General features: G+C 47.2%; 2 protein-coding genes across 2 annotated transcripts in view; both read left to right on the plus strand.

The window, feature by feature from the left end:
• The window catches only part of LOC133396039 (syndecan-3-like), a 28616-nt gene extending 13646 nt beyond the window's left edge, over positions 1-14970 (plus strand). Inside the window, exons 2-5 of the mRNA XM_061665451.1 lie at positions 5272-5362; positions 7249-7988; positions 10368-10569; positions 12513-14970. Coding sequence (XP_061521435.1) covers positions 5272-5362; positions 7249-7988; positions 10368-10569; positions 12513-12679 — 1200 coding nt within the window. The 3' untranslated portion in view covers positions 12680-14970. The remainder of the gene's footprint in view (positions 1-5271; positions 5363-7248; positions 7989-10367; positions 10570-12512) is intronic.
• Positions 14971-15600: 630 nt separating this feature from the next.
• On the plus strand, positions 15601-24251 carry LOC133396128 (homeobox protein unc-4 homolog). Its single transcript, XM_061665612.1, has 9 exons — positions 15601-15631; positions 17834-18348; positions 19320-19482; positions 19597-19703; positions 20455-20603; positions 20710-20837; positions 21145-21334; positions 22488-22840; positions 23851-24251. Exons 1-9 carry the CDS (start codon positions 15601-15603, stop codon positions 24249-24251), a joined length of 2037 nt encoding a protein of 678 aa, XP_061521596.1.
• The last annotated feature ends 2357 nt before the right edge of the window (positions 24252-26608 follow it).

The raw sequence follows: 26608 nt of genomic DNA on the forward strand, positions 1-26608 counted from the left end.
TCCGCTCCTCCGTCGGCTTCGAATGACAATCGACCCTTTCGCCCTGATAGTCACCACGCGCCATTCGCATCTTCGGATGCAAACGAGTCCCGCTCTGATGCCGCCGGCCGTTCCCTTCGTGAGCCGTTAAAGCCGCAGAACGACGTACGGATGTGAAAAAGGCACGCCGACGGACGCCCCCGCTGCGTCCTTAATTGTATTTACCCGCGCCCACCCCGTCCCCTCCATTTAGCAATAAGGAAGGCCCGTCGCAGACGGACGGTGACGCTATTCAAATGCGACCCCCGCGGTTTGAGAGATGAGGCGGAGAACGCTTGGATAACATCTCCCACGTTAAAAAGGCCAATTAACGATTTCTGCGTTGCGGTCTGCGAATGCGCGCGTGCGCGCCGGCCCGGCTTTGCGTGAGCGGCCGGCGGCGGCCTCTCGGGTCGCCGAGGAACGTGTTCGAAGTCAAACAGAAGCCATCGACGACACAAATGGGCTTTCGCGTAGATCTTCTTCCATTGTATATAATGGTGGATAAGCGCTACCTTCCGTTGTTGTGTAACGCACATAAACACGGGTAATTGTCACGCAGCCTCGGCGGCTTTGCTGTTTTTTTCCGCTCGCAACTCAAAGCAATTGAGTCACGAGTCGGATGCCTGCCGTTTCGCAGAACGACGGCGCTGACGTGTAAAACGGTTTGTGCAAAAAGAGAGGTCACGTGACGGCGGCGGCGAGGTTGTGCCGCTCCAGATCGCATTGCCGCCGCCTCAGAGGGCGCACCTGTGCCGCGCCGCAAAACGGAGGTGAGGGCAGACCGCCCCCGAGCGTGAACCAAAGCCATTTGCGCTGTTTTGTGTCGCGTGTTGGCACGCGACTCGGCCAACCGTACTGTCGCGAAAAATATGTTTCTGTTCTTGGGCGGGGTTGAAGTTCATCGGGTGCGCTGTCATAACTTGCGGATGAGGTTGCGCGATGGCGCCGCCGACGTCGACAGGAGCGGGGTCGTGATTGGTTGTTCGGGGAACTTGGCGATAGAGGTACGCGATTGGCCGTTCGGCGAACTCGTTAACTGACGGGAAATCGGTTATTCGGCGAACCGATGGATAGGAAAGCGGGTTCGAGCGGTCGTTTGGCGAACTCGCCCAGATGAATTTCTCGGCGTACTTGGCGAAGCGGTCGCACGGTCGGTCATTCGTCAAACTTGATTGCGAACATTTTGCCTCGGTTCGGTGCTGCGACCGGTTATTTGGTGAACTAGTGCAACGGGTGAAATTGGCAGGAGGGGCGCAGTCGGTTGTTTGGTTCAGTTGTCGACGGGAGCCAAATTGGTCGTTCAACAAACAGTTTAAAAGGATCCAACGTAACAATCGGTGTGTCTCAGTTCACACACGCCGAGGATTAGCCCATCGACATTTGGCGGCGATCCAAAATCTGGTTTCTAAGTAACATTTTCAACACTTTGCGTGGGAATAAATAATGCATGGCTCCTAACCGCCCAATCATGCATACGCGAGACATCGCACGTCTAGGAATTTGCGGCGTGCCTAATGAATTGTCCAGTGAGCGAATCGAGTTATTTCCAACGATTCTGAGGGGAAACTGCGGCCTCTCCGACCGCGCGGCTTGCCAGGAAGCAGGCTGGCCGGGTTGTCGTCTTTTTTTGCGAGGAAATCGAGGGCAGCGCAGATGATTCTGAGCCCCTCCCCCCTCGCACCAGTGCTAGCGCCCCACCTCTTTGGGTTTTATCGGTGCGGCGCGGGAGAGCCGGTGGCGTCTCGTTGCGGTCGGTTAGCTATGCGGCGCGGGGCTGTTTATAGCTCGCCAAAATGCGGCGCTGGTTGGTCCCGCTCGGATCGCATTGGAAAAAGAAAACGCGCAAATAGCCCTGCTGACACACGCGCGCGCACGCGTGCACGCACACCACAATCTAACGCTGTCATTATAGCCGCTGCAACACACACACACGCGCGCGCGCACGCACTTTAATTAGATGCAGTGACGCATTGCTCTCCAGCACACTGTGAATTTACACCACAATATCAGCTCATAAATTGAACACGCTGGGACACAGTGTGATGACATCGTACTTTTGAGTGTGTGTGTGTGTGTGTGTGTGTGTAAAGGGGCGGGGGGTGCATGCACACATTTAAACACAGTCTGCATCCAACTCTGAAAATAGACGGGGGGAGACTCGCAGCCGCCGTATGGCCTGGATTTAGATGTGTGTGTGTGTATATTAAAACGAGGCCCCCCCCCCCAGGGGTGACTTCTGGACCCGTCTGGTCATGGGGGGAGGGGCCGCTCGGTCGGGTTTATTTAAGAGAGTGTTTTGAAAGCCACCCTGAGTCTCGATAAGGAAGATGAAAGGAAAGTGGGGCGAGTATGGGGGGGGGGGGGGGGCACTTTATGGGAGGGGGCAGGGGGGTGTCAAGCTGATTTTTAGGTTGTTTTGATGTTATGCAACAGCTTTTGCCTCCGATGTATGTGTGGGGGTCTTGTTAGTATGCGTGTGTGATTACATCTCACCCCCCCCCCAAAAAAAGATGGATTCTCTGTGAAAGGCAAAGGTTACCCATAGCAACGGCCTTCATTGTAAAATCCTCGGACTGCATACACACAAAATGTTGGGACTTGTTTTTGCAGGACTTTCATTCTCTCACACACACACACACACACGCACACACATGCGCGCGCACACCCGTATATACGACGCGAGGAAAACAAATGTAATTGTAGCCACAATAGAAATAGAAGATGCACAAAATTCTCATTTGTGGCCACGAAGTCGGTAGAACATGCGCACGAAAAGCAGTTTGCGCTTCGAGATACGAGTGACCCGAGTTGTTCGAGGTACGAGGCGTCGTTCGGATGATGTTTCCCCCCAATTTGTTTTGCTTTGACTTGGGAGCGCAAACTTGAGATTTCCATCCCTTTCTTCAATAACAGTAAATGATTTCAAATTGACAGTACAAAAAAAATGCACAAACGTAAATTGATTAGGATTCATTTGCTGCTTTGGTCATCATTCTGTCAGAAAATGTTGAGCGTTGTTTTCCAAAGTAAAATCAGAAATTTGCAAATGTCTTATTTTGATTAGAAACAAAGATAAACAGTCCACTTTATTATTGCAATCATATAATTATGAATATTTACTTTTGAGAGGCTGACATTTTGAGCATTTGGACAATTTTAAATGAAATTAAAATCGATGACTGGATTATCAAAGTAGTTGTCGATTAATTTGATAATCGATTGTTATAGTTTAATCGATTACTTGTGACACCTAGTAATTCCACTTTATAAAACCAGTTTATTTCTTTAGATTCTTTTTTTTAAATTATGTTTAATATATGAATACATATTAGTATTCTTTTCGCACATTATATCTAAAAAGTGGACACCCGCAAATTCACTTATTCAGATGTTGTTTGTTTTAAAGTTTCAATTGCTTTTTTCAATTTTTGTTACAATTGCATTTTTTTAAAATATTTTTTTGGGGGTGGGGGTGACCCTCCCCAAATTATTTGTTAATTTCTTCAGTGCAATTATAATGGTTGTTAATGATCCGCAAATGTTCGCAACAGTCCCCAATTCGATTTCTTTTCTCTGTCATGTCTAAGGCTCTCTATACACACACGCACACACACACACAGACACACGCACGATGAGCGCACTTCTTCCCAATAAGGTCCGTCCGTCCGTCCGCCCGCCCGCCGCTCGCTGACGCGATGAAGTGCAAAGCCGCTCGGGTTTCCAGCTTCCATTATGACTTTATTGGCTTTTAAAGGCATCGAGTTTCCTGCGTCTGCAATCGGCGGGCGGGCGGGGGCGGGGAGGGAGGAGCTCCTTGTACATTTTCACGTTTGCACAATTAGCATCACGCACGCTAGCTGGGGTGACCCCCCCAAACCCCTCAGGAAGAGAGAGATTTCGATTTGCCGGGGAGATAAAAAGTGCACTTCGGTCACATACGCTTGAGTTTTCCGGCACCTCCGGCAAAAAGCGGAGCCTGTTTTGTGTTTTGCACTTTTCCAGCTAATTAGCGGGAAAAGCTACCAGGGAAGTTGATGTATAAATAGGCCGTTATAAGTGACAACAGTGCAGCGCATGGTCACAACCAAAACTTTTTAACTCATCCGCGGGTTGCGTAAGTCATTAAAAACGGCCAAATCTTTTAATGAATTCTTCCTATCTTAAAATGAATGACATAATCTTCTGTAAGTCATGAGGCAGGCATTCCCAAAACTTCTTTCAGTGAATTTAAAATCTTTGGAAAAAAACCTCAATCGCAACTAGAGCCTAATTTGTAACTCATTCACTGCCAGCCATTTTCAAAGCAGATTTTTAGAGCATTTTGACTGACCCGCAGAATATTGTTTTGTGACAATATAAGCACCAACCCTACCCCAACAATGCGACAGCTCTTCTTTGACCAGAAAAAGTTTGTTCATAGCTTTTTCCATTCCTTCGTAATCTCCGGTAGAACGTGGGTTGGTTTCACCCACAACACCAGTTTCTGACCCAAAAGCGGTTTTGGGTGAAAATGCCTCGCAGATGAGTGACTTCGACGCTGACATTTGTTTTTGCTTTTGTGACACCTCGAGCTATAAAACAACAAAAACAAGACCGAGAAAGGGCTTTCGTTGGCCACACGTTCGCCGCCTAATCTTTATCTTCTACTCAAATCCAAAGTGACGCAACGCTGCCACCTACAGTGATCTGTTAGTCATTGTAGTGGTTTACGAACCTGAATTTCACAGACAAAAAACTGGGCGAGACCCTCTCCCGTGCCAACCTGTTGAAAGACGTACTTTATGAAAATACAGCTCTTGGTCTGGTCTGTGGCAGTAAACCAAAACTCAAGTCAACCTTTTGATGCTGGCCAAACAAGGCCACATTTGTGCACATTTGGAGGCATGCAAATATTTGGCTCATTGTCGTGTTTATTCGCAAACGGTTAGCTATTAGCGCGACCTCGGCCTGCCCTGCGGTCATCTCGTGAGATCCTTCGACGACGGTTTTCTGCGGGCGCTTTTTCTTTGTACTCGTCCCCGATTTGATTTCAAGAAAGATGCGGAAAACGAGCATTTGAGTTGAAAGTTTAGCGGCCGCGCCGCGGCTGCCTGCGACTTTGGGGTCCCGCCGTCGGACGGTTTGAAAAGGCGAGTTTCCCCGGAGAGCCGGATGTCCACCGGCCGCCGTCTCGCTCCCCGTCGAACGCCTTCGGTTGTGTAAGTGGAGCCAGGAACATGCGATCGAATGTTCTGCCTTCCTCGCTCGCAGGGACAGACGTGGTCGCCCGTCGATGACGAAGGCTCCACGGCCGACGACTTCTATGACGATGAGGACCTCTACTCGGGATCCGGCTCTGGATGTAAGTGTGTGTGTGTGTGTGTGTGTGTGTGTTTCCAGCTTCTGCCTTTCAGTCTGCTAACCCGTCGAGACCCGCGCTAACCGCCCGCCCGCCCGTCCCCGGCAACGGCATCGGAACGCACCCCCGCCCGGACGCGCCACGCAGAGCGCTTTCGATGCACAATTACGGCAAACACGGACGCACCCTGGCAAACTCGACCACCCTCCCCAGATCTTATTGGAGCTAATCAGATTAAAGTCCACACAGATTAGACCATCACGCACCTACCTGGCGCAGTGCACGTTGGCATTTGTCTGGCGTGCGTAGGAATTAGCCGCTTCGTCTAAAGCGCATTGCTGTAATTGGGCCTGATGTTCTGAGCATAGGACGCTCGCTATCGACGAACCAGAAAGTAGCTAGTTCTATTTTGAGGCATGCAAAATATTCGATGAATCCGGAGTTTAAAAAATGAATTTAGTTCACGACGTGGCTACCGCCAGCTGAGGCGTTTGTCGACTCGCGTTGATTTGCTGTGTGAAGACATGAAAGAAACGACACAAGTCGACAAGTCACAAACTGTCGGAAAAAGTGCGCCCGCAAGCATACGTTGAAATGGTAATAAGTACATAACAAGCGGTAAAACGAACAATGTTATATTCAGACATAAGTTGCGGTCGCTGGTGTTGTGCTCCGGTCCTGCGGGTGGCGCTGAAGTGCGAAGCAAACTCGCTAAATTCTTTTTGTAAGAAATTCGGTTTCTGTAATAATACATTTTCAAATGACGTCAACGTTCGAAATAATCCAAATTTATCAAAACAACCCGAAAAAAAACAAAACGTCATATTTTTTTCATCCAGGTTCGATCGAGTTTGCCATGTAAACGACGCCCTTGGAAATGACCTTTGACACGCTCAGTGTCATGTGGCAAAGTTGAACAAAGCCTTGGAAGAGGTTTTGCACTCTCGCTGTTGACGTCCTGGCTGAAGATTTCTGCTTTCTTTGAAATTTGAGTTTCCACAATGATGAATAAAAGGTCCATACACGATGCCTCCACGTAATCGGCTTAGTAGTTTTTGCGTAATGTTCGGAGTCCAACAAATGGAAACGCACTCAACTAAAAACAGAAACACCCTCGGTGGAGGTAACGAGAGCGTTGGCGACGGCGGAAACAGCGGCCTGGAAAATTGCTTTAACTCCGCCGGCGATGATACGGATCAGTCCGCCGGCGGCGGAGGCTCGTCTTGCTTTTTGACAGGGGCTCCATTGTCGGAGTCCATTTTGTAATATCCTCTCCTGTCCGCGTGCCTTTGTGAGCACACGTTCAATTTGCTCCTCTTTCAACCGCCGCTCAAACGGAATGAAAGGTGCGCGGCCAAAATTAATCTCCTCTCCGCACTTGTTTAATACTCACAAGCCTCTTTGCCGCCGCACTCCGGCGCGTCGCTCTGCCGCACTTTGACGTCACGCCTCGGCCATCGCGCCGACAGCCGGAGTGGATTCGAACCAAGCGCTGGACAGACTACGATAACGTCAGCATGCGTGTTTACTTAGTCTCTCCTCACTTATTGTACTGGTATAAACGAGGGAAAGAAACTACGTAGTAAAAAATGAACAAAACACTGCCTTTTCAATAAAGTTACGGTCGAATGTCATGCTGTCCTTCTCGATAAAGTTACTTTCAAATATCGCGCTCTTTCAAATTTTGCGCTCTACTCCTCATCAATCAAGTTTGAAACATCGTAGGGATCAAAGGTCCCTACGGTTGCGTCGTCACGGCCCTCTTCGCCATTCGCCAGTTTGATTGCAATGTCCCGCTCTACCTGTCGTCAATAAAGTTTTGTACGAATGTCTCGTTCACCGTTTCGATAATGTTCCCTTGAAATATCACGCTCGCTCTCTCTTTTCAGTTCCCGACATCAGCGTGAGGCCGACGTCGGCGTCCGTGTCCTTCGCCACGGAGGATCCCGTCCCGCTGTCCACCACGCAGGCCACCGGCCCCGCCCCGTCCGCCGCGCCCGCGGCCGAGCCCTCCGCCGACCCGGACCCCGCCGGTTCCGCCACCGCCGCCGCCGCCGTCGCCACCTCCGCCGTGCCCGCCGGCACTCTCCTACCCACGGAAACGGACGGCGAGAGCGGCGCATTCTGGGAATCGGAGTCGGAGAAGGAGAAGCTGCTGGAGCGCGAGCGGGAACGGGAACGGGAGCGGGAACGGGAACGGGAGCGCGAGCGGGTCCGAGAGATGGAGCGCCAACAGGAGCGTGAGCGAGAGAGAGAACAGGAGCGCGAACGAGAACGGCAACGAGAGCGGGAGAGGGAGCGCGAGCTGGAGCGCTTACGGGCCGCCGCCGCCGCCGCCCGAACCACCGCCGCCCCCAAATCCTCAGCCCCCGTCGCCGTCGTGACAACAGCGACGCCTGCTGAAGAAGAAGAAGAGGACGTGTACCTGTCGCCTGAGCCCACGGCGCTCTACCCGGGTTCGGACGCCGGCGCCACCACGAGGGAGGACGCCTCCACCGCGACCGCGACCGCCTCGCCCGCCGCCACCCCGGCCGCCACCCTCAAGACCGGGTTCCCCGTCGGGCCGCGGGTTCCCGTGGCAGCGCCCACGGCGAGAAGCGCACGCCCGCCGCAGCCGACCACCACACAGGTGAGAGACAAAAGATCGGGGAAAAAAAGGACAAAAACCGAAAACACACACAAAATGTCTGCCTGCCAGCAATGAAAACGGAGCTCTTTGGAGTTAGCGCCACCAAGCTGCCAGTTGTCTTATATCAGCACAAGTTGTTTGTTTGTTTGTTTGTTTGTTTTATATGCAACTTCCCATCTACAGTTTTTCATGGATTTAGTTTAGTTTAGAATTTTTATTAATAGAATAATGTTCTTATACTTATATTCACATTGATAGTTCTTGTATTCACTTTTAAATATTTTTAAATGTAAATGTTTTAAACTAGGTGTGTATATATATATATATATATCGTTTTTTTTTTAACATTATAGTAAAATTCTAATAGACATTCCATATTTGAAATGATTATTTGTTTTCATTTCATGTAAAATAAAAGAATCCTGTTTAATTTTGGGTGCGGATATTTGATGATGACGACATCATCCCGACTGATCCAACTTAAAAACGTATCGTTATTTGTGGACCAAAAAAATGATGATATATAATAAATAGAAGCCAAATTAAAAACCAAATCTTCTATAGGTGCCCGAAGTCGAACAGCTGAGTGCGTAGCCTGCCCTTTTTATCCCGTGGAACAAAAGTGACTTTTCGAAAAACACTTTTCGACTCCGAATCCTAACAGATGTGGCTGTCGAAGTGAATAAATAAGCCCAATTTTCCTTCCAGCGGCCGAGCAAGCTGAGATCATGCGGGCTGCTCCCGGAAGACCTCAAATATATACTTGTGTGTATCTGAGGATGTAGCTTCATGCGTACGCGCCTCTGTCATTACCCAAAGCCGGCAGCTGCGCGCGGTCGTCGTGGCCCAAAAGTGCTTGCGCGCACGCACGCACGCAAGCGCGCACAGCGGCCCCTTTGTGTCGGCCATCGGAGGTCTCCAGCAGCAGCGCGAGTGTTTAAAACCTGACTTTCATCACCGCAAAACACGGTCCGCGCGCATTCTTAACGCCTTTGTGGGCAGCGGGTCTTCGTGCCGGCGATAACGAGACGCAGACGCTCGTGAGAGGCAACGAAACATGACAGATTTTTTTGGGGAGCCTTTTGAATGGGATTTCATGCAAAATGTCTTTGTTGTCAGAAGCGCCTTTGCAAGGATGTTACATGAATAGAACAAAGGTGTTGATTTTGCTATCGCGATCTGGAATCGCTCCAAACAACATTGAAGCCGCGTCCCGCCGCCGGCCGATCCTCGAACGTGATCGGCAAACTTTGACGCCGGGCTCCGCCCGCATTCGACGGCATGAGCGAAAAAAAAAAGTTTGGCAGTTTAGGGTTGCCCGCCTGGCGGGGATACGCGCTTCTGATCGGGGGCAGATTTCCTGGTAGTTGCCAATCAAAGTAGGAACCCTGGAATTTTGTCCGCTTCAAACCAAAATGGCCGACTTCCCGTTCAGTTCCGGGCATGGTTCTTTGAGGCTTGTCCGTCCGTCCCGTTACGATAGAACTGTCCACCAAATTCGTGTCGCTCAGTGTAACTGCCGTCGGGGGCTGATTTTTTTTATTTTATTTTGTCATTTTGATGATTTGGAACGATAGAGGTAAATAAACACCTGTTTAACAGATTGACCTGAAATTTGGTGGGCATATCCGTCATGACCGAACGCACAAAAAAGTCTCGAGGACCCATGGCCAAAATTGAACAGGAAGTCGGCCATATTGTTTAGAATTTTCCATTTTGTGCAAATTGGTTGCCAAAAACGGTCGCTCGAAACCAAACTCGTCGACTTCCTGTTCAATTTCAGGCTTTTTCATGCATCCTGTTATGATGGACATGTCCGCCCACTTTCATGTCGATGAGTGAAACTGGTCTTTGTTTTTCGTAACTTTTTCGCAAATTTTCGAGGATTTGGAAAGTTGGAAAAAAATGTGCCCCAAACACCACCGGTTTGCTGGATCGTCGCGAAATTGGCCGGAGAAGTCTATCATAACAGGATGCGCAAAAAAAGTCTCAAGAACCCACGGCCGAAAATGAGCAGGAAGTCGGCCATTTTGTTTTGACGCGTCCATTTTTGGGCGACTTTCAGGACTCGCGTGTACTTACGAAGTCCCGTTAGGGAATTGCCCAAATGAACCCCGATCGGAAGCAGACGGGCCACGCGAAATGGCGAAGTTGGATGAAGATTTGGATGAAGTAAAGTGAGTGCGAGGGCCGGTTAATCACAGCTTGCTAGCGCAACCAAACAAAGCTTTAGTTTTTAAATAATTTAGCGACTCCACTGTATCTGCGTTTGAAATATAGAACAACTTTCCACCGATCCGAACGCAAAGGGCCTCGTCGTTCCCGGCGGAAAGTTGCGTTCCGCGCGGTCACGCCCTGAAGTAAACTTCCTGTCCCCAGGCACGCGCGGAGGAGGGCAACAACGAACTGGCCGCCGTGGGGCCCAGCGGCGACTTCGAGATCCGCGAGGACCAGCGCAACGACTTGGGCCGGGGCCTGGCGCCGGAGGATCCGGATCTGCTCGGCAACACGGTGGACGGCGGCAGCTCGGCCGCGCAGCTCCCGCAGAAGAACATCCTGGAAAGGAAGGAAGTCTTGATAGGTTGGTGACGTGTCTGTATGCGCTCGGAGCCCCTCGAACCGGACCACCTGGAACCAATTTGCCCCGTTTTCAGCAAGCGGTGCCGTTTGCTTTCATAACCCCATTTTTGAACCTTTTTTGAAAACTCAAGTTTAACTTGGCAACACGAAGTTTAGTTGACATCAGAATATCACCCAAGAAGCCACGCCTGAAAGGACTCGGGGAGTCTGCCGTTTCGCTTGAAAGCGGCCATTTTAGGCTCCTTTGGTCCGTTTCCAAATTTCTTGGAGGACAAACTCGTCCTAGAGATTTTGTCCGATCGCTACCAAATGTGAACTGTGAATACTAGACGGAGGGACAACGCTCACTTGGGAAGAGTCCACGTTTTGGTTATTGCGTGTGGGCGGAGCGTGACGGCCAATTTTGGGGCTTCGCCGTCAAACGCGAAGCTCTGATAACTGAACTTTTTGAAAATTCAAACAGTTTCGCTCAGCAGCATGACATTTAGTGGCTGTGTCTATGATAGGTAGACTCACCAAAAAGTCTGAAGAAGTCATGGCTGAAAAGACACACCAGTCTGCCATTTTGGCTCAAAGCGACCCTCTTGGGGTCAACTTGACCATTTCGAGGGGCACTTCAGAGGGACAAGTCCTAAAGCTTCGGTCCAACCGCTATCGAGTTGGGACCGCGCCGCGTGTGCTGGACAGACGGGTGATGCCAAATCGCAAAGAATGAACATTTTTGCGATTGTGTGCGGACTCAACGTGGCAGCAAAGTTTGACGACCCCCACCCCCACCCCCCCCCCCCCACCCCCCCCCCCCCCCCCCCCCCGTAGAACCCGACGACCTCCGTGGCCGCTCGCGCTGTGACTTTCCAAAGTGAAGCGATCTGGAGCGCTTGGTGCGAACGTGGCTTCCTCGTCTCCCAAAGAGGTTTTGTCACTAGGTAGCCAAGGAGTGTAGCCAACTGGTCTGACCTCTCTGTCTCTTCCAGCCATTCTGATTGGTGGACTGCTGGCTGTGGTTTTTGCTGATTTCCTGCTTACTGGTAAAGAGCAGGAGGCACCAGACTAGACCGCGTGTGTGTTAGTGTGTGTGTGTGTGTGTGTGTGTTAGCAGTACAAAGCATAGCAGCGTCCTCCTATCCTGCGGTTGGAACATGAGGAAGATCATGCAGCAGTTTACCATCTTGGACAAAACTTCTATTGTCTGTGAATTTTTAATAATCTAAAAAAAAAAAGAAAAAAGAAAAAAGGCGGGAGGGGGGGCAGTTGAAGGCCCAGCTGTCGCATTGCGTTGTGTTGTGGCTATTTTGGAACAAACACTGCCCACGTGCTGAGCGGAGGCAAAGTTTCCAAACAAAGAGTCTTTTCTCTTTTTTTGGAACCAGTTACTTTAACGTCGTTTCCCCGGCGCATGTTGGCGTGTCACATGCTGTCAAGAGTCCCCGGAAGAGCGCGAGCTGGTATAGCTGCGCGCCACATTTTCGCCCGTAGCTGTGACTGCCACATCCCAATATTTGGGCCAATTCCCACAACCTGTCTAAATATTCTGGCCCATTTTTGTTTCCTGTCGCTGTGACGGCCATCTGTCCCAATACTTTTGTCCGTATTCACTTCACGTCGGCGGATGCCCACATTTTTGGCCATTGTGGCTTTCTGTACCAATATTTTTGTACATTTTCTCTTCCTTCCCCAATACGTTTTGTCCAACTTCAAAAGTATTGCGACACCGAGTGAAGACGGACAAAAGTATTGGGACAGCTGCCCATCACACCGACAGGAACCATTTAGACTGCTTGTCCCGATACTTTTGTGTTTTATGGAACCAACGATTGTAAGATGATGACCCTGCCATTAGATGAGAGCATGTTAGCGCATCATATGCAGTCCCTTACGTGTGTCGCTACAGTCTCACAATACTTGTAGCCTAAAATGTCCCCTCTGCTCTCTCTGTTTGGTCAGCGGTCATCGTCGGCAGCGTGGTGGGCGCCCTGTTCGCCGCCTTCCTTGTCATGCTGCTGGTGTACCGCATGAAGAAAAAGGATGAGGGCAGCTACACGCTGGAGGAGCCCAAGCAGGCCACCGTCACCTACCAGAAGCCGGACAAGCAGGAGGAGTTTTACGCGTAACGCGCGGCCGCCACCAACACGCCAAACCTCCTCCTCTTCCTCTGCATCGCTTTCCATCCCCGCCCGCCCGCCCGCCCGCCCCCCTTCCTCTCGGCTGCCAACCACGAGAGCGCCTTTCTTTGCGAACTTGGAACTTTCTTTTCAATGAAAGTGTAGAAAAAGGGGACGGAAAAAAAACAACAAAAGGAAAACAAAATATTCTTTGGGGGAAAAAAATAACACGCGCATACACGCATTTTTTTTCAATGTTGTTATTAATTTTCTCTTGTTCTGTATGTGACGACGATATGATTCTTTTGTAAGAAAAACATCAAAACTAAACACTTTTGTGTGTGACGGCGTATAAAAAAAAAAAAAAAGAAAAAAAAAAAAGAAAAAAAGGGTACCCTTCAGTTTTTAGCGAAAAAGCTCCAAGTAAGAGCAGACGAGGCAAGGTACGAAAAATCCTCGCCCAAAACCAGACGAGAATCTGATTGGTTGCACAGAGCCCGAGGTCGAGAGGAAAGGTCTCGTCCGTCCGTGCCTTCCGTCCTTCCGCACGCACACACGCATACACGCACACTCACAGGCGGCCGTGACCACTCGCTCTGTGCCCGGCCAATCGGAACGCGGCGCGTCCGGCCCGCTCGTTGATGTACAAAGACAAGTGACGGATCGTCATAATCCTTCATATACCCGTCGAAGTTTTGGCCTGGATGGTTGAACTATTGTAATAATAATGATTATAATAACAATGCTGTATTGATAATAATACTTAAACAAGAGGATGTGTATTTAGCTGTTTAGAACCAAAAAAAAGTTTATATGTAAATATCAGCGTTATCCTTTTCTGATATCACTAATCATCCGCATGTTTTGTTTTTAATTTATCTGTCAACACTTTAGATGAGCTGTGCTCTCGTCACGCACGCGTGCACACGGACACAAACAACTTCCTGTCCCAATATTTTTTGTCGATTTTCATTTTCTATCCCTTTTTTTTTGTCCATTTTTACTTCCTGTCCCAATATTTTTTGTCGATTTTCATTTTCTATCCCTTTTTTTTTGTCCATTTTTACTTCCTGTCCCAATGTTTTTCTTCATTTTCATTTCCTGTCCAAACATTTTTGTCCATTTCCACTTCCTGTTGGCAATATTTTTGCTCCATTTTTACATTGCACCCCGATGATTGTCCCATGTTTTTTGTTTGTTTGTTTTTTTGCTTCATGTAGGCTCGATGGCAGTGTGTCCCAATACTTGTGTCCATTTTCAACTTCCTCTCCCAATATTTGACACACGCACGCACACACACAGACGCGCACGCGCGCGCAACGCAATACTGTCAATCACACGGTCGCGGCTCGGCATCAGCCCGGTTCTCATCGATTCGTTTTAGCCATCAGTCGCTGCTCGGTTTTGCGTCGGTTTGCGCCCGTGCCGCCCTTACCGCCATGTTTGCATGACTTTCATTTACCTGCCTGTAGAGGAGGGGGGGGGGGGGTCGGGTTTGGCTTTAGGAGTTGGGGCGGGGGGGGGGGGCTTCTATCTACGAGATTGTAACCACGCCAGTGCGACTGGGTTAGTAGCTTCTTATACTCAGTACTGTAGATAAAAACAAAAACAACAACAAAAAAAACATGCATGGGAGTCAAAACTATATTCGTGTGCGTGTGTGCGCGTATGTGAGCGAGTGTGCGTGTGTTTGTGTGAGTGAGAGAGGTGGTCAACCGTGTGTTAACCTCCGCCCGCAGTTCACACACCCTTCCACAGAGAGGTAACTCACCTCGTTCACTTGTGTGTGCGTGTGTGAACAGCTCATCTGAAAACACCGCATGCAAGTGTGTGCCACAGAAATGTTTGTGAGGGAGCAAGAGAAAGGTGTGTGCGAGTGTATACGTGTGTGTCTGCTTGCTCACTACTGAATGTCTCACGCGCACACACACGTATGCCGAGTGTGTCCCTCCACACGCTGCTTCTGCGCAGGCAGGAATGATCTTAACACGTGTTGTCTTTTCTAAAGTGACTATGTGTGTGTGTGTGTGTGTAGCCAAATAATAGGACAAATGTGTGTGTGAGTGTGTGAGGCGACACGACTCGTACGTTTGCTGTTCTCATTCCTGTTTTTTATACATTTGCATTTTTTAAAGGCTGAGTTCTTTGAGTTGTTGGCCGCGTGAGTGTGCGAGGAGGCCCACCCTCCGCGTCACTGTCGCCCTGTCACTAATCTGCCTCTCTGTTCCAAATAAAAAGACCTGATTGGCTAAAAAAAAAAAGAAAAAAAAAAGAAAAGAAAAAAAGCATCTCTCTCGCTTGTCATTCTTTACGCAGAGACCCCCTTGGTAAACAGCGAACGAGTCAATCAACCGGAGTTGTTGTCTTGTCTGTTGTTTGAAGTTGTTATAGCTGCACCTCGTTTTAGTATTGACTTCCTGAAGGTGTGGCGGCCATTTAGCCCAATACTTTAGTCCATTTTCACTTCCTGTCCCGATACGTTTGTCCATTTTCATTTGCTCTAGGTGGGGCGATCACTTAGCGCTAATAACCTTCATCCAATGAAGACATTTCCTCTTCAAATATTTTTGTCCACGTCTATTTCCTGGAGGCGTGGACCAAGATTTGTATAGGTAGATACGACACGCCTCTTTTGAGTTGGCGTGCCTACGGCGACGCTAAGCTAGTAGGGTCAAAGTTGTCATTGCGTTCTTCCATGCGAAAACCCTAAAGACGAGGATGCCGGCACATTGTGCTGCATACGGTTGTTGCCTTTCCTGTCCCAATACTTTTGTATTTCCTGTAGATCAATAATCCTAACGATTAGTTGATGTCAAAAGTAGAATAGTTTTTCGTCAGTTATGTAAAATTTGCCATTTTCAACCATTGTGTAACTTTCACAGACATCTTTTGATTTTCAAGCAAGAACCCTATTAATTTTTAATGACTATATGGCCAAATTTACCAACATCAAAGTTAACGGTAACATAAAAGTCACCATTTCCAGCCAATCTTGCTACTTCCAGGCACTAATTTCCACTTTGCAGCAAGAACCTTTTTGATTTTGAAGGAAAATGAACAACGTTATTGCCTTCAATGGTCAAATAACTTATTTTAAGGTCACTGTGTAATTCAAGTTCATCTTCAGATGCAGTTGACAAACCACAGGCAAATTCAAGTGTACATTTTGTCAGGTACGTGACATCACTACAAATATGTATCAGCACACTGTTGATTTTGAGTGCCGTTGAGTCCTCCCCACAGAAACGCAGCCCAGGAGATAGCGGTAAGTACGCCATCTGGTGGCTCATTGAGGGACTACATCTAAATCAACACCTCATTAGGAAATCAGTGTGACAAGTTGTGCGTTTAATCGGCTCATTATGATGTTTGCGTAGCAATTAGCAGCCACGTCGCAACGCATTTATTACCAATTGTGAAGCTAAATCAACATTATACATCGTTTTGTGTCAAATTCAACGCTTTTGTGGCTCTTTTGAAGAAATCAAGGCACGTTCCGACTGGTCGCCTGTGTTCCTTTTCGCTCGCTGATTGGCTGGAAACCCACGTGATCCGTAGCAGCACTAACCAACCAATCAATCAATCAATCGGGCAATCAATCAATCCTATCAGCGACTTGCCATGACAAGCACCGCCGGCCTCGAGTGACCCCGGCCCGGCTTAATTGCTCTTTAGTGCCTGGGTGAAGCCATGGACGAAGATTTAAGCCAACCATTTGGTAAAACGCCTTCAATTGTCACTTATTAGTTCGTTTATCAGCGTTATTAGCAACGTGCTCGCTCATTGGCTAACTAATTACTGAGACTTGCGTCGCCATTTCTTAAACATGTCTTTCAAAAAAGCCCAAAAGTTTATAATCCCTTTCCTCGCGAGGCTCCGGGGCCCCGCGGTAGACGTTTTGTAAGAAGCCCAAAAGTAGCTCATTAACTCCGGTGACCTTCTGTTTGGAGTCGGGGGTACATGGTGGCTAGCTAATAGCTAGCCGGCACGAGCTAATCATTAACATTCAGGTGCACACCGGGGGGCACTCATTAATGAAGTCACTCTACTTTAATTACGTTAATCTTATATGTTTAGATGTATTTTTATCAGCTTTTAGTCACCATGTCCCAAGACATTCACGAAAAGTTCTCGTAGCTTTATTCAGCTGGTTTGTTACACTGTTAATATGCGCTGAAGGCTAAGGAACAGAAAAGTAACATTGCAGCACAGCACAGATTTGATGCGAAAGTCACAAAATTCAGAATTAAAAAAAAAAGAAAATATTTTAGAGTATTTTTTACATATGTTAGAAATCACTAAATGTCACCCTGCTGTACTATAATCATTTTTGTTTTTATCAATTTTTATGTGTGTTTAACTATATTGGATTTATTTAATACCACCGATAATCTGTGCTAAACGCTAATGCATGGAAAAGTAAGTCACACCACCAAATTGAATGTGAAAGTTACTGAAGTTGATTATTTCGAATATTTTTGTAATGTGAAATATTTGCCAGTATTCAATATATGTTTTAGGAAATTGTAGAAAACATCAAATGAAAAACGTTATTAATTGATTTTCTGTAACAACCCGATTAACCTGGGCCGTGTCCTCCTATTTTGTATTAAAACTCACATTATATGAATGTAGATATTTGTCAAAATGATAGGTGTGTAAGCACAATAAACCAGCCATGAAAGAAAAATAATCACTATAAGAATGTAAATTATTTTGGTGGTTTTGTGTGCACACACAAGACTGCTGTTTTAAAGCAGCAACAAGATTCAACAACGTTTATTTGTCATGGGCACAGTAAAAACACCATTGTAATACTGGGCAATGAAATTGTTTCTTTGGTAGTCTCACACCACTTACACAAAGAACTTATAAAGACCCCCCCCAAAACAATTATAAATAATGAAAGATAAATACGCTTTCAATCGTCAATCAGTTAACCAATTATTTAATACAATAAAAATGTTAAAAAAATATATTTAACATTTTACTCTTCTTTAATTTTGTTAATAATAATCAATCAACCAATTAATGAAATCAAGAAATAAAATGGGGGGGGGGGGGGGGGCGGGAACCCCAGCAAAATTAATCTATCAATTATTACAAGACTCTTGATCATGTAAATGCTCGTTGGCTGTGCTCCCCCGTCACTTGTTTTTCCAGGCTGTCCGAGTCTCCTTTGTGAGGAGCTGGAAACCAAAGGCAGCCAGGAGATGAACAAGACCAGTGAGGAAGGTGAGGAGGAGGATCTGAGGGATGAAGAAGATGGAGAGAACGAAGGCGACGCCAGTGAGAGAGCGCCGCAGGAAGAGGCGGACGCCAAAAATGTCACTAAAGTGGACCACGGGAGTCCCGAGCAGAAGAACAGTAGGAGGACTCGAACGAAGAAGCCCAACGAGCGCCCGAAGAACAAAAATGGGGAGAGGGACGCCGTCGAGGACAAACCCGAAGCGGCGCCGGTGACCTCCGAGGAGAACTTTGCTCTGACGGAGCCCCCCGTCGGACTCACGAGAGCCTGCGACCTGTCTGAGCCAGTCTACCTGGGCTGTGGCGGCTCTGGTCCGGACGGGCCCCCGGCTCCCGTCCCCGTGGTGGACTCGTCCCAGAACTCCGTCCCCATGCAGCCCAGCCCCCTTTTACAACAAACCGTGTCCCAGCACCCCCTGGAACCGCTAGAGGTGACCCGCAACTAACACGTTTACACCTAAAGCACTTTTAACACTCGACAAAAGCCGTACCCCAAATAACACATTCTGCCATTTTAGGGTCCATTTGAGCATTTCCAGTCGTCATTCGAAGACAAACTACAGTAAACCGTTGTTTATTCCGAAATGCGGGTCGTTATTTATCGTATCACTATGTATATTTTTAAGTTTCATGTATGCATTCCAATGCCAATTTGTGAAAACGCACATTAGAGAGAGGTGCAAATATTTTATTTGTCCACTTGAGGTCGCCATCCTATTGGGCATGCCCAGCTTGAATGACGTGAACAAAAGCCCAAGCGTTCCTCACACTGGCGGTCCTGGCAATGTAGTCAGCAAGAAACATTATTGGTACCTACAATTCATTGTGGTGATGTTTTAAACCATTGTACTGTAGTTGTTGAAAATCAAACTAAACTTTGCCCCTTGCGTTTGTTCCTGTCGATATTGTTATGAGCGTTGCAGGTGAGTAATTGCACTACATTATGTTAAAAAAAAAAATCAAATCTGCAATAAATGAACCGCGGTATAGTGAGGGATTCCTGTAGTCTGAAAATCCAGCCCCCAAAGCCACTTTCACTTAGCATCATGAAATTTGGTAGGAATAACTAGTTTGAGTTGACTCACAAAAAAGGTCTCAAGAAGCCATGTCTGGAAAGACTCAGGAAGTCTGCCATTTTGGTTCAAAGGGGGCATTTTGACCATTGCTAAGTTACTTTGAAAAACAAATGTGTTTGAAAATTCAGCCCCCGAAGCCAGTTGGACTTAGCAACATGACGTTTGGTAGGCATGTCGTTCATAAGTAGACCCACAAAAAAGTCTCAACAAGCCATGACCAAAAAGAGCCGTAAGGTCTGTCACTATGGCTCAAAGCTGCCATGACCAACTTGTGCAGTCTTGTGGTATTATGTACCATTGATCAGAGTTGTTGTTGTCTGTGTCAGATGGAGATCACCCAGGTGTACTCCACCCGTCGCTCCATCCGCTACAGCACCCGCGGTCGGGGCCGGGCCCCCAACTTCCCGCTGCTCCCCGAGCTGGAGAGCATGGCGGACTGCCTGCTCCCACCGCCGCCCAAAAAGAAGACGAGGACGTTTTACAGCACCGGTGAGTCCCACATCAGATTCAGTCTTACTGTTTGCATTTGCTTGTTTGGTCCATTTGTGTGTAGTTTCTAAGTTTTTCATGTGTGTGTGTGTGTGTGTGTATGTATGCATGTAGATCAGTTGGAGCACTTGGAGGCCTTGTTCCAGGAGGACCACTACCCTGATGCTGAGAAGAGGAAAGCTATCGCCGCATCAGTTGGCGTCACTCCTCAGAGGATTATGGTCAGCCTCCCTGCCTCAATTCTCCGCTACGCTAAACGAGTCTTCACATGGCGTTCTCCCTAGTAATATTTACCCTTAGGAAAGCCTTGTCCTGTCCTGTTCGGGTCTTGTCTGGTCCTTTCCTGTTTGAGTCTTAACCTGTCCTGTCCAAGTCTTGCCTGGTTAGGTCGACTTAGGTCCTTGTCTTTTCTTGTCCTGTTCAGTGTTTCCTTGTCTTGTCCTGTGATGTTGTTTTCTTGTCTACCCGTCTTGTCCTTGTCTGGTCTGGTCCTGTCCTTTTCTGTTCTGATCTTGTCTGGTCATGTCCTGTCTTGTTTTTAACTTGTCCTGCCTTTTTCTTGTCTGGTGGGATCTAGTCCGGTCCTTGTCTTGTTTTGTCTTGTCCAGTGTTTGCTGGTCTGGTCTGGTCTTGTTTGGTCTGGCCTTGTCCTAGTCTTTTCTTGTCCTGTCTTGTCATTTTCTTGTGCAGTCGTGTCCTTGTCTTGTCCGGTCAGATCCTTTCCTTGTCTATTCTGATATTTACTGTTCCTGTCCTGTCCTGTCTGGGTCTTAGCTTGTCTTGTCTGGTCCGGTCCTGTCCTTTGTCCTTTTCTTTTCCAGTCCAGCCCCACCATTGTCTGGTTTTGTCCTTACTGGATCTTAACTAATCGCATCCAGTCGTTGTCTTTTCTAATCTGGTCTTGTCTTTAGTTGTTCTCCTTTTAGTGTTAATTGTTTGGGTGAGCTGACCATTTGCGTTGTTGTGCGTCAGGTGTGGTTTCAGAATCGCCGAGCCAAGTGGCGTAAAGCGGAACGCTTAGTGTCGAGTAAAGCAGAACAGCGGCACAGCAGGGGCAGGTGGAGCCCCGCCCGCCCACACACCCACCCCGCAGTGCCCAACATGGCCGCCACCGCAAGCAGGTGGGCCTGCGTGTGCCGTTTTTTTTTTTCCTTCCCCCCCCCATCGACAGGGGCTGCAGAATCCTCTGTATTGAATCACCCGATGACCACCGCGCCGGCTTTTCAGCACGGGGGCGCCTGTGGTCTCCGTACACTTTGGCACCAAGATGCCGACGGTGGAGCCTGTGCGACCTTTCACCACACTGTCCACGCACACCTTGTCCTCCGTCAGCCACTTGCTGGCCACCAGTCCAGGTTTTTGCATGGCACTTCCTCATGCAGGCTACTCAGTTTACACAATCTAATGACATCCAATATAAAAGTTGTGTCAAGATAATATTGTGCTGTAAAAGTCATCTTGTGTTAAAAAGCAGCAGATTAAACTATTGATACTCTAGATACACAACGTTTGTGAATAAGTGATGCAGCGCATATCGAATACGCGCAAGTTAATGTATGCATAGTATAGCACAGAGCGGCGCAGGCCGCGGTGGAGGCGTCAAAACCGGGGGTCGTGAATGGCTTTCATGTCAGCGTTTAATCTGTGCCTTTCATCTCCAAGGTCAGTCCAGAATGAAAGAGCAGCCCGACTTCCACCCCCGCCCCATGCGCAGCCCTCCCCCCCTGAGACGAGCCAGCCTCCCCCCCCTCGCCGCCGCCTACGAGCTCAACACGCCGCCGCCTCCTCTCTTTGTGGACGACGGCGCTTCCTTGGCCCACTGCGACAGCCAGGCTCTGCAGACGGACGCCAGGTCAGCGCAGTGACACAACCTCCCACATACAAGACCGCACTCGGCGGACACTACTTTAGGTGCGCCCGCGCCATCGGATCACTGATCAATTAATGAAGAAACCGCTGCAAAATTAATTCGTATATGTTTGCGTCAAATGAACATTTTCTTTTTACTCTATAAATGGCACCAACAAAAATTCCAGGTACAAATATTGTAATTTTCAGCATTTATCTGGAGAAAATGAAAACTATTCAAAATAACAAAATGATGTTTTTTGGGTCTCCAGAGCTTCATTTATATTATTTGTAATACTAATAGTAGAAAGATACTATATGAATAACACAAATGAATATTTTATCATTTCAATATAATAAAATATTGAATATTAATATAATCAAACAAATGAAAAAACTAACAAAATGGTTGTTTATAAAAAGATACAACGCAAATTTAATTGCTCTCAAAATACATTTTAAATGATTAAAACAATTTACAATAAATACTATAAGAAATATTCATTCATTCGCGGCACGGTCCATCCATTTTCTGAGCCGCTTCTCCTCACTGGGGTCGCGGGCGTGCTGGACCCTATCCCAGCTGTCATCGGGCAGGAGGCGGAGTACGCCCTGAACTGGTTGCCAGCCAATCACAGGGCACAAACAAACAAACAACCATTCGCAATCACAGTCACACCTACGGGCAATTTAGAGTCTCCAATTCATGCATGTTTTGGGGATGTGGGAGGAAAGCGGAGTGCCCCGAGAAAACCCACGCAGGCACGGGGAGAACATGCAAACTCCACACAGGCGGGGCCGGGGATTGAACCCGGGTCCTCAGAACTGTGAGGCTGACGCTCTAACCGGCCGGCCATCGTGTCGCTAGTAAAAAAAAAAAACTGATGCGGCGATAGCTTTCCTTTTCTCAGCATCAGGGTAGTGATGGTCCTGGAACAAGGCCTCCAAGTGCTCCAACTGATCTACACACACACACACACACACACATGAAAAAACAAAAAAAATGCAGAAACTACACACAAATGGACCAAGTAGTAAAAAACTAATAGTTTTAAAATCAATTAATATTGTTCAAACAAAGCTCGGTGTCCAGTGAGTATTTCTCGATGATATCTGAATGTTTTTGACTAAATTCATTTGCTGTATTTTGGGGTCAGTTCTCTGTTCGACTTCGCCGACAAACTGGACTATCTTGCGCCCGGCCATCAGAGCAACGCTCAGCTGTCCTTCCAGCTGCAGACGTCTTGCCCGCCCGCCCAGCTGCCTCCGCCGCCGCCGCTGCAGCAGCAGCAGCAGCAGCAAACCTCCACGTCTCTGCCACCCCGCGTGGCCTTTCTCACCCCCTCGCCCTACCTCACCCCCAACCCTTCGGACGCCATCTCCACCTCCTACTTCACCTTCGGCCCTGCGGGGAACTCCACCGGCGGAGTCACCTATTCCATGGGGGGCCACTCCTACGTGAAGTCGCAGGGCGGGGGCCAGATTTTGTTGCAGCCAACCAACCATCACGGTGAGTGTCACTGGACTCCCAAGGCTACAAGTGGTTCACTGAATTCCTGCATATTCACGCTTCAGCATTTGCATATTCGTAGATTATTTTAATTATTTTTTCATATCCTCCGCTATTCGCTGAAAGTCTCGTTTCCTCGTTGTTTTAGTGCTCAGGTTGAATCAATACAATTTCTAATTTGGCACTGTCTAGTGGAATCTTAGTGTTGTTGTTAGGTTAAATGAATTGATAGTGTTTTTGGTGTGTGTTTGAGATGTCCTGTTTTGTTGGCGGTCCTTACATGCAGTCAAAAGTGAACGTATGTTTCTGCTTCCCTCCCAATGCAGCTAATAAGAGGCTGGGTTGTCTACTTTGCTGTTACCATTTGCCTGTATCCCCTAACATTTCTATTGGCCTGTTTCTGTAAAGTGCGAGTGCGCAGATTGGTTTTGTCAGTTTGTGCTGTTTACGCTAGTATGCTAGCTAATACTAACGATGGGCCTCAAGTGAAGGTGGTTTGTTTGTGTTGAATAATTACACTACTGAATACAGTCGTTTATGTAACATGGGTTCATGATTGTGTACATGCTAGATGAGTTTGAGTTGGTGCTTTATGATCCTCTCCTTTTTAAGTGCTTTGCTTTTTTGGTATTTACAGAAGGGCTTGGTCCCAATCACTGTATTATTATTGCTATTATTATTATTAATTTTTTACACGCCTTGTGACAGTAGAATTGAAGGAAGTCGGGGCGCAGCACCTTTTACAAAGATGAGATTTTCCCGCCTTTTGTCCCCGTGTTGTTCTTCTGTATAAACAGCACAGACACAACAGTCGACCCAGTAAATTCCCCACATTCAGAGTTAGCATGAGAGCTGTCTCAGAGACGGGACACCGAATTATGAAGTTTTAACACTCACTTCTCCCGGGCTGTTGTAAACATTTGTTGCTAACAGAATGCTGGGATGAATGGAACCGACACAGTATGAGGGGGGACAATGTCTACCCAGCAGTTTTCCGTGTTTGCATGCAGGTGGCATGGCGTCCTACCAGTCGTACCCTTGGGCTAACGTGTACGCCCAGCCTAGCGTTCGCCAACTGGCTCCCAATTACCCCGCCGGATTCACCGGCGCCGCCGCCCGGGACCTCCAGATGGCCTCGTCCTCCGCCAACGTGTCCACGTGCTTCCAACGCACGTTCACGCATGACGGCACCACCGTCCTCCCGCCCGTGTCCAGCTTGCAGCCGTCCCGCCTCAGGGCCGAGAGCGGGATGGCGGCAAAGGGAGCGGCGGTGGCCCCTCTGCTCCCCTCGCAGGCCAGCCCCGGCTCCCTTTGCAGCCCGGTGGCGCCTTCTTGTGTCAAGATTGAGTATGACAGCCCACGAGAGATTCATAGCCACTTCCACTGTGACTTCTCTCCCATTCAATTTTGAACATCCGTGTGTGTGTGTTGTATATAATCAATAATAATAGTAAGTTTCTGATTGGGTTTGCTGCGTTTTGCAAGGTTGCAATAAATGTGTGTTGTTATCTTTAGACCTGTGTAAATCAATCATGGTAGTGGGGGGCCGGGCTGTCAGTGGGGACTTTCCACTATTACGTCGCAATTATACAAACCATCAATACTATACACAAATATAATAGTAGGCAACTGTTCCATGTACATCAATATTTACCTAATAAGAAAACATTTTTGAAAAATGCAAATAGATCATTCTCACCGGAGAATGAAATGTATTTATGTGTGCAGACTGCCACAGACATCTTTTGCTAATTGAACAGTTTTGCTCTGATCAACCAATAAGAAGATGGAAAAATGCTGACATTATTGTAGGCCAGTTTCTTGGGCGGTGAATTTGAAACCTGAATATAGTTGAAGTCAGTGGTTCTCAAAACGTTTTACACCAAGTACCCCCTAAAAAATACTTACCTCTCTAGGTACCACCATCATGTATAAACATCTAATTAAAAAAGTAAATTTAATATTGTAAGTCACTCTAACATTACGCATATTTTAAATATTAACACTGCCCTTAAATTTCAGAAAATTAAAAACTGTACCAAAAGGATGATCAATGATTGATTTTCTTATGGAATTTAGCGTTTAGCACAGCTTTCGGAGGATTTTTATCAAAACTAAAAAGAATAACTTGGATGTTTTCATACTTCACATGTCGCTTGCGAGAGTGCGGTATTTCTTTCCACTTTGGATTGTACTTGACTGGTGGATGTCTGGCAAACCATACTCCACATTTTTTTCATTCATTCAGTTTTGTCATTCCTCGATGATGTAAAAAAGATAGCATATATATATATATATATATATAAAACAATAAAAAAATCTATTCACATTTTATTTATAATAATTTGAAATCAGTGTCCAGTGTCATCATATACAATACATAAGTACAAAATAAATATATACTACTTTATATGTACTAAAATAATTGCAAAAATATCAAATAACTAATAAAAAAAGAATCTGTTTAATATGTAGATTTGTCAGGTGGGTAAAGGAGAGAACCCTGTGGGATGCCACTTCATGTGCAAAACCTGATAGATTTTTTAAATCAGAAATACTTAACCTTATAAATATATACATTACATAAATATAAATGCTCTAATATGTATAAAACCAATTGAGCAATTATTTAATGAGCTTCATGAATAAAATATATACAAATGGAGAAATACATTTTGATTCACCAATTTTGGGGAAGAAAACTGCTAAATTAAATATTAAAGGACTTTAGAAATGGGAATGGAGTGGGCTTTATGTAGTTCGCGGGCCATACTTTGCCCACCCCTAGCTGCCATGGCAGAATGAAGTTGTGTGGTGTTTAGCATAGTCACGAAGCCTCCAATACTGCATGCGTGGAGCCTCGTCCCCACCGTAGTCTGCATGGAGAAGTCACAGGATGATGGATGTGAATGATGGGAGTCAACTTATGCAACTGCTGCTGCACTTTTAATGAAGCGCCCTCTTTTTCCTCTCGCTTTTTCCCGCTCGCTGGCTGCCTGCCTTGCTGCTGTTGGCAGCAGAAACACTTCAGTCTGTGTGTGAGGATGTGTGTGTGTGAGATAGAGACAGACTGTGTGTGAGAGTGAGTTACTGAGAGAGTGGGTTTGTGTGAGTGAGAGTGTCTGCTCGTGAGTGAATGTGGGAGACCGTATGAGCGTCTTAAATGTTTTTTTTTTGTGAGTGTCGGAGAGCGTGTAAGTGTGTGAGAGTGTCAGTAAGAGTGCGTTTAGGAATGTGAATGTGTGAGAAGGTTTGGTGTGACTGAGAGAAATTGTGGCTGGGAGAGAGCCTGATAGTGTTAGATAGTGAGAGTTCGCCTGAGAGAGTGTGGGAGAGTGAGTGCCTGAGGATGTTAGCGTGAGAGTATTGAGCGCCAGAGTGTGTGTGTGTGTGTGTGTAAGAATGTGAGTGTGTGAGAAAGTGGAGTGTGTATGAGAGTGAGCTACTGAGAGAGTTTGTGTGATGGTGAGTGTGAGAGAGACTGTGTGTGAGGAGCTAATGGCGAGAGAATGTAAATGTGAGTGAGATCATGTGTGAGTTTGTAAGTGAGAGAGAGAGTCTCTGTGTTCTTCTCAGTGTCTTAGTGAGTGTATGTGTGAGTTTGTACGTGCAAGAGTGGGCGTGAGAGTATGAAAGTGAGCTCTTGAGAGAGTGTTAATGTAATGGTGTATGTGTAAGAGACTGTCAACAAAAGAGAGTATAACTGAGAGTGTGGGTCAGCGTGTGTGTGTGAGGGACTATTCACACCGTGCCCAATCCCCGATTTTA

The sequence above is a fragment of the Phycodurus eques genome, chromosome 20, assembly GCF_024500275.1.
Source record: "Phycodurus eques isolate BA_2022a chromosome 20, UOR_Pequ_1.1, whole genome shotgun sequence".
Classification (NCBI taxonomy): domain Eukaryota; kingdom Metazoa; phylum Chordata; class Actinopteri; order Syngnathiformes; family Syngnathidae; genus Phycodurus; species Phycodurus eques.